Genomic DNA, 11,861 nt, shown 5'->3' on the forward strand with positions numbered 1-11,861 from the left:
CTGCCAAAGCAGTATGGGGGCCCCAGGTGTCCCGAGCTATCAAAGATCTATCATCCAACCTTGCATGAAGGAGCTCTGCTGCTTGTGTCCGAACCCGCTCCATCACAAACTGTGGGGACGGACGGAGCTCGCCAAAAACGCACAATGTATTCAACAGCCTATAGCCTGTAGGCTATAGGACTTGAAGAATTTACAGGCTATAGGACTTGAAGAATTTGGTAATGGCCTTATTATCTCTTGCTGTCTGGGCTTTGAGTAGCCTCATATGCAATTTTATTTCCCTTGACAATGGAGGTTCTTCTCCCCCGAATCCGTCTGCGCGGCAGCACCCCGAACAACAGTACGACAGCCCCAAAACAATTTTTTTATTGTTGCCTAGCCACTATGATACCAGTTGTTGATGGGTGAAAATCGCAGGAATCTACGATGAACAGTAGTAAGAAATTGAATGAGAAAAAGATAGAGAAATCAAACACAGAGGTTTTACATGGTTTGCCTATGTTCATGGAAGTGAAATGACTATAGTTTTACTATTTACAAAAATAATAAGGATTAAAAGATATTTTTAGTTAAATTTTAGCCTCAAACTCCCAACCTCTATCAGCCTCTCTCGTAAAATAAAATATTAGATAATTATTTCAAAGATAAACAGATGCCGTCGCTTCACTCCGTTCTGTTAGAATACCAATGTATCACTCAAATAAGAATACCAGTGTACTACTGAATATGAGCTACTTATTCTAACAAAGAGAGAAATAAAAATGGTTTGAATTTTCAAAAATAGAAACAAAGCGGACTGCTTCTGCAAAATTCCTGAGTACTTATAGAACAGAGAACTCAAATGATGACAGGCTCTGCTCAAACGAAGCAGGCCGACAAATATCAAACCTTATGTTGCGACTTTTCTCCATTCTACCTCAGTAGTGGCAATAGCATATCCAATTGTGACAAGCAGCAATGACATAAGCACAAATATTTCTCTGGATTGTTGATCCTGCCCTCTCCTTTATAACTTCTCCAATCTTTTGTGCTTCAAACTAAGGTTCTGCTTTCCCTTGAGGTGCCTTTTCCCCCAAGTTTTTGAAGGACAAGACTTCATTTCGGTCCTGCTTGATCTGATACTCAAATTCCTCCAACACCCTCTTATTCGTTTCAATCTCCTGTTTGTTAATTTCTGTAGTCCCTTCAAAAGCCTGCTTCAGATTCTCTAGGTTTGCCATGATCTGCTAAGTCAGAAGAACTGTTGTTATTTGGAGGAGAGATTTTGCAAAATAGCAGATGCTGTCATGTATTGTAAAAGTAAAAGCTTCATATAAGTTACAAGAAGACCCTGCTAGTGGCTTCATCAAGCTCTTCGAGACTACTCTCTATAATTTTATTTAACTCAGCACTGGCATCCTTTGTAATCTGAGTCAGATATGTCTTATTTGTAACTAAAATTTTTTAAAATTAAAATCGATAAAATCTTATTTGCAGTCAACTAGTTAACAAGAAATGCTAAATGGATTAACTATATTATTGATTGAAAATAGTATTTTAATAAATCTTGAGTATAAAAGTTTGATTAGTAATTTTGCATCTCAAAAAGCTATACGAATTATTTTTAAATAAATTTTTTAAAATATTTTGTACTTATTATTTTTTTATTTTTTACATAAAAAATGCATTTTTTAATTAGTTTGTCTTAGGCTTTCCAATGCATTAGGTCGCCCCCGCATAGCCGAGGGATCCAAGATGGAACCTCTCCCGTTAAAACTCTATTACAGAATATTTAGATACCCTCTGGGGAGACTCTCTTACTGACGTATCTTTGCAATTTAATGGGCATACTAAGAACGTTGGATATTAGTTTAGTTATTCAGGTTTTGTGAAAATAATAGTTTTATCATTTTAAGTCACATGTTTTATATTGAAGAAATCGCTAAACTAGCCGACAAACCTCGTCAATGTCCAGGTAACGCTGGGCTCAGATCGCCTGCCACTGATGCAGGCGGCCTTCATCCAGGACACTGCCACTCGGACGCCAGACTGTCTTTTTTATTTAACCCCACTGAGAGCAGCACGTCTCTTAATTATTTGTTTTTTTTATTTTAAGTCGCATGTTTTATATTGAAGAAATCGCTAAACTAGCCGACAAACCTCGTCAATGTCCAGGTAACGCTGGGGTCAGATCGCCTGCCACTGATGCAGGCGGCCTTCATCCAGGACACTGCCACTCGGACGCCAGACTGTATTTTTTATTTAACTCCACTGAGAGCGGCACGTCTCTTAATTATTTGTTTTTTTATTTTTAACAATTTTCACGTGCTTTCATATCCTGCGATGCTCGTGAGAGCTCATGCTCGTGTGACAGGTTCGCATTGAGTAAAAAGATACATAAAGTAATAAAAATAAAATATCCATCATCGTGAGACATGTGCATCTACTATAATTTCTAGTGAAAAAAAATATGTAGAGAGACAAAATGATACTAAATTTTTTTACTGGTCCGTTCCTTTCCATCTCATGGAAAACACGAACTCCCCTTCTTTATTTTAGCTCACCGTCTGTGTGTACGTCTCTCAGTTGCTTGTTATTTTCTTTTCTTAATTTAATATGTTTCTGGTGTTTTCATGCGCTTGCATGCCCAATTGAACTAAAAGATAACATATATAAAGTAATAAAAATAAAATATCCACCATCGTGACTCGTGAGATATGTACATTTACTATTTACTTCTAGTGAAAAAAAATCTATAATACCAGGGACAGTGGATGGAGCATTGATGTAACTGATGATCCGTGGGTGGATACTCTTTTTCTGAGATGCTGGCCGACCATGGTTGATACTGAGACAGTGGAAGGGCTGCGGGTGTGCGATCTCCTAATACCACGAAAGGCAAAGTGGGATGAGGCCAGACTGCGACAGTTGTTTAAGGTACACCTAGCTGAGAGAATCCGGTCCCTTTCGGTACCAGCGTATGCAGGGCCAGATGTCAGGGTTTCGGGTACCTTGTGCCGAGCCAGTGTTAGATTGGGAGATCTCTTCCGTGTTATCTAGCCAGAGCATGAGCTGAGGCTGGATTGTACTTGGATCTGGAGGTTCGGGTTTCATCCGAGGACAGCACTCTTCTTATGGAAGGTGATGTGGGAGCGCTTTTCGACGAGAGCAGTGCTGAGTAGGCGTGACTGTGGGATCCCCGCAGATTACAGGACATGTAGTGCGAGGAGTCAGTGGACCATGTGCTTTTCCAGTGTACATGGGCAAGGTCAACATGGCAATAGGCAGGGTTCCCGCAGGAGGCCCGGAGTGAGAGACTATAGTTTCTACAGGTGATACGACAGTGGTTGGTCAGTTCGTGGACATATCAGGAGGCCATCAGAGCGACTTGCACATCACATCAGATCTGGCTGGCAAGGAACGCTCATACTTTCGGCGAGCGCATGGTGTCACCGAGGTTTATTGCAGAGTTCGCTCGAGCACGGGCTACGAAGATCAGGTCCACCCACTCTTCAAATAGATCTTTGACAACTCGGGACACCTGGGATTTTCTCTCTGCTTAGGCAGCTACTCAGACGATGTTTTTCACCTAGGAACCCCCACCACTGAGCTTCCTCAAGATCAATTTTGATGGATCGGTGCTGGATGGAGGTACGCGGGGCGGTGCAGGCTTTGTTATACGGAGCCCGCACTCTATGGTGGTGGCAGCAGGTGGCTGCCAGTTGTTTGACACGTCGGTTCCGGGAGCAGAGTTGCGAGTTGCCTGGGCTGGTTTTCGACATGCGCGGGTGGTGCTGCGGACCATTTCGATCATTCTAGAGGGCGGCTCGGCTACGGTTATCGGGTAGATTCGAAGGGGGCCGAGAGATGAGAGCACGCCATCTCCTGATTCGAGACGTAGGGATGATGATGAGGGATGGGGTGGCCTTCCAGACCAAGCATGTATTCAGAGAAGCCAATGGGGCGGCCGACTGGGTGGCTGCCTATGCGGCCCACCACTGAAAGTACACCCTTTGGTTAGGGAAGGGGGAGCTGCCACTGGCACTCCGCGAGCTAGTGTATTTTGATTTTATTGGGTGTATTCGTATACGCACTGTATGAAAAATCTACCTAGGCAGGCAAAAAAAAAAAAAAAAATTGTAGAGGGACAACATGATACTAATTTTTTTTGCTGGTCCGTTCCTATCCATCTCATGGAAAACACCAACTCCCCTTCTTTATTTTAGCTCCACCGACTGTGTGTACGTCTCTCAGTTGCTTGTTAGTTTCTTTTCTTAATCTAATATGTTTCTGGTGTTTTCATATACTTGGATGCCCAATTGAGCTAAAAGATAACATATATAAAGTAATAAAAATAAAATATCCTCCTCGTGACACATGTGCAACTATTATTTATTTAAATTAGTGAGAAAAAAAAAGAAAATTTGCAGAGTACCTTCCCTAGAGAAAGAAGAGGACAATAGCTCAATTATTGAAGCTTCTATAAAGACGGCACATCCATCAGCTCCACTTCTCAAAGCCTGGAAAGCTAGTTCCCTCCCTCCATCCTCTCCTTGATCTCCTCCTTCTTGACTTCCATTTTAGTTTCTGCAAGGCAAACATGATCTTAGGCGGCATCGGTAGCACTGTCGGCTCAGTCGTAGGCGGCATCGGTAGCACTGTCGGCTCAGTCGTAGGCGGCATCGGTGGCACCGTGGGCTCCATCATTGGCGGGGCACAGGGTAATGTCGAGGGAACGGTGGTGTTGATGAAGAAGAATGTCCTCGACATCACCGATTTTGGCGCCACCCTCCTCGACGACGTCCACGAACTCCTCGGCCAGGGAGTCTCTCTGCAGCTCGTCAGCGCCACCGTAGGCGACCCCAGTGAGATCCTCCGCCTTAAAGTAGCTCTTGTTAATATGTTGGACGGTCTACATTTCCTTTGTAGTAATATAAGCTTTTGGGTTATACGTGCAGATAATGGTAACAGGGGGATAGTGGGGAAGCCCGCGTACTTGGAGAGCTACATTACGTCGCTGCCGTCGTTAGCAGCCGGGGAGTCGACGTTCTCCGTGACGTTCGACTGGAACGAGAACCATGGGATCCCAGGGGCGGTGATAGTAAAGAACCAGCACAGTGCCCAGTTCTTCCTCAAGACCGTGACGCTGGAGAACTTCCTCGGAAAAGGCCGTATTCACTTCGTCTGCAACTCTTGGGTCTACCCGGTGGACAAGTATAAATACGACCGGATCTTCTTCGCCAATAGTGTGAGTAGTCGTGGGTGACCGTAGTGGGCTAACAACTCCCGTAATGCTAATAATTAACATACAAACAAATAAATAAAAGATAAAAATATTACAGAAGTGCACATATGATAGTAATGATAGACAAAAGCCAAGCAGATAAATTAAGATCACGCACGCAGCGTTCTTGATAATAGATTTTGAGATATCTTGGCCTTGCATGATTTGAAATGGATGGAGAGCCGTATAAGATTGTCAGATTGGACTAAATTCTGAACCTTCCACGGGTAAGCTGGTTGCAAGTGCCGTCGCAAATTCATTAAATGGGACTTCTGATTAATCTGTCGCTCCTAATGTGTTGCATATCCAACACCCAATAACTTTACTAGCTTAAAATAGTGGCATTTCTGGTTTAACAGATTCTTTTTACTCTTAGTTATAATTAACTAGAATTATTTAAGACGGTTCCTATCATATTATAAGATTTGTTCAACAAATTCTAAAACCCAACTGCAGACATACCTCCCAGGAGACACACCAGCGCCTCTGCGACCTTACAGAGAAGATGAGCTCCGTCATCTTAGAGGGGAAGATGTGACCGAGACCCTGCAGGAATGGGACCGGGTTTATAACTACGCACACTACAATGATCTGGGAAACCCAGATGCCGGTCCGGAGATGGCACGCCCAGTTCTTGGAGGGTCAGCAGAGTATCCCTACCCTCGCAGGGGAAGAACCAACCGAGCACCAACCAAGACTGGTAATGCTGCTAAAGTCGACTCAAAGCAGAGAATTAAGTCGAAACAATTGACAAACCCGTGTCCGTTAACCATATCGTTTGTGTTTGCTTCATGCAGATCCCAATTCTGAAAGCAGATTGATCCTCGGCCTTGATATCTATGTCCCCCGAGATGAGCGTTTCGGACATGTTAAGATGTCGGACTTCCTTACGTACTCCATCAAGGCACTGATCCAGTCACTGAAACCAATCCTTGATGCCATTTTGGGCCAGACCCGGAATGAGTTCGACTCATTTGAAGAAGTTTTTAGACTCTACGAAGGGGGTCTACCAGTGCCCAATGTTCCTCTGCTGGATGAGATCAGAGAAAGAATCCCGTTCGAGATGGTCAAGGAAATGCTCCGCACTGAAGGCAACCAGCGCCTACTTAAGTTCCCCCTTCCCCATGTCACCCAAGGTAACTCCAATTACTTCTCTGAGCGGGCAAAGTCATGGATGGATAAGCTAAGCAAAATTTTGCTGATCCTTCACTGTTTTCTTTACTTCTTTTTAGTCGAGAAATTTGCATGGCAAAGCGACGAAGAATTTGCTCGAGAAATGCTGGCAGGAGTGAACCCTCTCATGATTAGTCGTCTCCACGTGTTCCCTCCAACCAGCAAGCTTGATCCTAACAAATATGGCAACCAAACCAGCTCCATAACAGCAGCACACATCGAGAAAAACTTGGACGGTCTGACAGTAGATCAGGTACAATTAATTAAACATAAACTATCTATATTATCAAAGGATGCAGCGCAAAGAAGTTTGTCATGGTTTGATGGCTTTGCCATGTTTTCAGGCACTGGAGAGCAACAAGCTATTCATCTTGGATCTCCATGACGCTTTGATACCTTACATAAATCGCATAAACTCCAACACATCCAATAAGACATATGCCACTCGAACTCTATTATTCCTAAAAGGGGATCAAACTCTGAAACCAGTGGCAATTGAACTCAGCTTGCCGCATCCGGATGGAGAGCAACATGGCATCATAAGCAGGGTCTTCACGCCAGCTGATAAGGGGATTGAGGGATCCATTTGGCAGCTTGCAAAGGCTTATGTCTGCGTTAACGACTCGGGCTACCATGAACTTATTAGCCACTGGTCTGGAAAAATTGCTACAAAGCCTTAACTTACTCGGTTCTTACTATCTTCATTTGAGATCCGTATCACATCAGCCATCCAATAAAACTACACTGAACTGATTACATGGTTGCAGGCTGAACACGCATGCAATTATGGAACCATTTGTGCTCGCAACGAACCGTCACCTCAGTGTTGTCCATCCGATCTACAAGCTGCTAAGCCCCCACTACCGTGACACGATGAACATAAACGCCCTCGCTCGGCAGGCCCTCATCAATGCTGGTGGCATCATTGAGTCAATCGTCTTCCCAGGGAAATATGCCATGGAGATGTCCGCCGTAATCTACAAGAGCTGGAATTTCAGCGAGCAGGCCCTCCCAGCTGATCTTCTGAAGAGGTAGAATTACAATTTATCTAAACTTTACACAATGCAATTTGTTAAAATCACCAAAATAAAATTTTTAATAATAGGGTTAAAGAGTGTGGAGACAGGGTCCAAACTCAGGACGTCTGCTCTGATGCCATGTTAAAATCAACTAAATATTACTATATATTTATATATTTTATATTTTGTTGCACAATTATTGATTATTACTATCAACTAAGTATTGCACTCCAAAAATCAAGCTGCTAGAAACAATTTTGAAATTTTTTAACAGAGGAGTTGCGGTAGAAGATCTGACCAGCCCAGACAAGATCAGGCTGCTGATCAAGGACTACCCATATGCCGTGGATGGGCTCGCTGTGTGGTCGGCGATCGAGGCGTGGGTTAACGAGTACTGTTCTATCTACTACCCGGGTGACGCCGTGGTCCAGGCCGACGCCGAGCTGCAGGCCTGGTGGAAGGAGATCCGGGAGGTCGGCCATGGAGACAAGAAGGACGAACCATGGTGGCCGAAGATGCAGACCGTCGGCGAGTTGATGAGCACCTGCACCACCATCATCTGGGTGGCCTCCGCCCTCCACACGGCCGTCAACTTTGGGCAGTACCCCTACTTCGGGTACATACCCAACCGTCCCATGCTGAGCCGGCGGTTCATGCCCGAACCGGGTTCTGCTGAGTACGAGATGCTGAAGACCGAACCCGAGAAGGCCTTTATGAGGTGCACCATGAGCCAAGTCCAAACGATTATGGGCGTGGCGATTTTGGAGATACTGTCGACCCACGCATCTGACGAGGTGTATCTGGGCCAGAGGGACGCGCCCGAGTGGACCACGGACCAGAAGGCGTTGGAGGCGTTCCGCCGGTTTGGGGAGCGGCTCAAGGAGATCGAGGCCAGGATCCTGGCCATGAACGACGACCCGAGTCTGAAGAACCGGAAGGGGCCGGTCTTCATGCCCTACACCTTGCTGTTCCCAACCGGTGAGAGGGGTATCAGTGCCAAGGGGATTCCCAACAGCATCTCTATCTGAGAAAGTTTCCACCGAGGTGAGAGAAGGTTCATTTCGCTAGCTTGATCTAATAGTCAGCAGTAAATAAGGTCCATCTGTTGTCCAGAAGTTGTAGACAATAAGGCACCAGGTGGATGAGCAGAGTGTGAAGTAATGTGCAAAGGCTTGTTGCTTGGTTTGTATCTCGTCCATGTCGTCTTTTGCTTGGAGTTCTGCAGCCCAGAGTGGATTATGGTCTAAAGAATCCAAAAGAATAAAATAGAAAAAGCTTTGCAGGTGTGAGGGCAACTTTCACGCAAAAAAAATTGAATAATAACTTTGTTTAATAAAGTCTTGAAGGTACTAGCAGTGTCTGGAGACGTGAGCAGGTTTGTTGCCTCGACTTGCCCAAACAGCCACCCAGTATCTCTGCTGGCTGGGCCATCCAAATTCAGTAATTTTAGAAACTGTTCAACCCAATAGATTAGATAGTTAACCTATTATGCTTCTCATCCACGATCACGAGCCGCGATCACAGCAATCACCACATTTTTATAGAAAACATTCTACGTAGGTATGTAAGACATCTGATCATCATATCATAAATCAAGCGGAATCAATTTGTTATTTAAATAAGTCTACAATTTAAATAACTAAAATCCAAATATAATCTTTCACAAAATCCAACAATATTTAAAAGATCTCACATCAAACTTAAGTAAAATCTTATAAAAAAATTAAGAGACCAAAGTTCTGTTTTGATTCCCTTCTCATGCTAGATTAGTTCTCGGGACCTATAAAAATAATAAAATATCAAATAATGAGCCAGACAACGCAATAAGTAATAAATATTTTAACTAGATTAATCGGATAATAAGATAAAAAATTATTTATAGAAAATAAGTATGTAACAACCCAGGACCTCACCCAAAATGGCTAGCCGGAAGGTATTATTTGGGTTTCTTGATTTTGTATAAGTACCTAAGATCTATCCAGACAATCATCGATGTGGGACTCAACACACGCCCGCACATGTCCTTACACACTCTCTCCATTCAAGCCTTGATGTTCTCGTCAGGCTAAGAGTTCAAATCTATTCAAATCTAATTACAAATACCACGATCAGCCCGTGGTCAGCCCTAAGGGATCCGTGCTGCAGTGTCTTCTAGTCTACATATATTATGGGCCGGGTCCGCTCTGATACCATTTGTAACAACGTAGGACCTTATCCAAAATGGCTAGCCGGAAGGTATTATTTGGGTTCTTTGATCCTGTATAAGTACCCAAGATCTACCTAGCGAATAACCGATGTGGGACTAAATACACGCCCACATGGGTCCTCACAAAGCATATATAATTCATCAGTTAAAAACCAAATCTAGATATTATCAACATAGTATGTATGCCAAAATAAATCTTTCTCAAAGTTCAAATTTCGTTAATAAATCCAAGTTCTTTTAAAACAACAAATTCATTTCGTCAACATAAGCTATGTTGACTGCGTATCAGCTTTTGATATGTTGCACATCTTTTTGCAACATAAACCCTTTAGACTAATCAAGTGCCAACATACTAGCCCCCATAGGTGAGGTCCATAAAATATATTCAATAATAAAATACCGTTTATCAAATTCATGCATCATGAATAGCACGATTCAAAATTTATTAATATAATAATCTTATAATTTGTCAATAAATTTAGAAAAAGTAAAGTATTACTTACCTAACAAGTACTCTAACAAATTCAAACAATTCCAAAATTTTCTTCCTAAAATCTTCAATTTGTAGACCATATCATAATATCCCCTCACTAGATATCTTCTTGTCTATCAACTTTACTTCAAGTGGCGATGTCTGGCACCCCAGATTAGTTTGATCCAATTGATAAAATTACAGTCAAGAATCAGGATAGAGTATAGATATATTAGTAAGAACTGATGATGATAGAATCCAGTAATGTACTGATAGTCAACTTTGAAGACCACGCAATAGCACGTATCTTATAGGATAGTGATTACGGGTATCGATCCACAGGGATTGGGGTACGATTGTTTTCTTGAAACTTTGTAAAGATGAGAGTTACTATTAAACTAAGCAATTTAATGAGGAATGCAATCAAAAATGGTATACGTAGAAGATCCTAGGGCAAGGAATGTTGGAAATTATATCCTAAAAGTCAATCATCAGCATATAGATGATTGAATTTTGTAAATGAATTGACAAATTAATAAAGTGTTATTTGGCATTATTCATCATTTTATTGAACATTTTCAAATGAACTCTTATGTGATGAAGTCCTTAGGACTTATTTTATGATAAAGGAGGATTTATCTTCGAGTCCTTAAATCTGTTCGCGACCAAATGATATGTTGTTACCTAGGACGACAATATAATCGAGATTAGGTCGTTGTGTGATAGATACATTGGTTGTCCTCTTAACCAATGAGTGTGGAGACACCGATGAAAGTGCATCCTAGGTTCTTTGGTGTTTAGCATGCTGAATTTTTTTTTTTTGAAAACCATGGCTGAACCTGATCGGGTTGCCTACGTACCCCTTCACAAGGGGGATCAAGCCACACGTAGTTCTTTTTAAGTTTCAAAAATACAGCGAAAAAATGAATCAAACAATTTAATTCATGCATGCTTACAAGATCAAATCTAGAAATCAGCACATTAAGAACACATAGGATTATGCCGGAATCGTTTGAACAATTATGCTAAAACTTTTATGCATGATTAACTATCAGATCTGAAACTTAAGAACTCTATTCGATTTAATCTCTGAATATCCATCGAATAGATTCTGGAGATATTCCCGTGAGGAGCCCCAAAAGAGGGTAAAACCTCGAGAAATCGGACCTAGACCTTGACACCATAATAAATAATTAATGCTAGATATACCTTTTATGATGGATGAAAGTTGTTGAGGATGATAGTGTTATTTTGATGATTAACAAGCAATTATCTAGAGTATGTTATAAGTTAAATCGATACTATATTCTTAAGTCTGTTACTCTCAGTATATTTGTTTAAATTGATATAGATACATTTTATTGTTTATTTGAATGAATCTAACCTTGAGATGCAGCAAAGTGTGGATTGAGTCGACCCAAAGGATGATTGGGTCGACCCCGGCACATCAAAAAATCATTTGGCACACTTCTGCAAAAATGGCACAGATGAACAGTGTGTTGGGTCGACCCAAGGAAAGCATGAGTCGACCCAAACATCAAGATCCTCAAAACAACTCAGAAAATGGTTTTCTGGATTTACTGAGAGGGTCGACCCAAGATGAAGTTGAGTCGACCCAAGCTTGAGTCGACCCAAACCCTGTGTGGGTCGACCCAAAGGCAAGACAGAACAGAAGATAGAAAAGGTTCTCTGGAAACCCTGTTAGGGTCGACCCAAGAAGAAGTTGAG

General features: G+C 42.3%; 1 protein-coding gene across 1 annotated transcript; it reads left to right on the top strand.

Moving 5' to 3' along the window:
• The first annotated feature begins 4,477 nt into the window (after positions 1-4,477).
• LOC103697518 (linoleate 9S-lipoxygenase 6-like) lies at positions 4,478-8,750 on the top strand. Its single transcript, XM_008779392.4, has 8 exons — positions 4,478-4,844; positions 4,938-5,227; positions 5,720-5,963; positions 6,061-6,399; positions 6,496-6,689; positions 6,781-7,088; positions 7,204-7,467; positions 7,730-8,750. The coding sequence occupies exons 1-8, from the start codon at positions 4,580-4,582 to the stop codon at positions 8,481-8,483; spliced, it is 2,658 nt and encodes an 885-aa protein (XP_008777614.1). The 5' UTR covers positions 4,478-4,579; the 3' UTR covers positions 8,484-8,750.
• The last annotated feature ends 3,111 nt before the right edge of the window (positions 8,751-11,861 follow it).

Source organism: Phoenix dactylifera, chromosome 6, assembly GCF_009389715.1.
Source record: "Phoenix dactylifera cultivar Barhee BC4 chromosome 6, palm_55x_up_171113_PBpolish2nd_filt_p, whole genome shotgun sequence".
NCBI classification, from domain to species: Eukaryota; Viridiplantae; Streptophyta; class Magnoliopsida; order Arecales; family Arecaceae; genus Phoenix; species Phoenix dactylifera.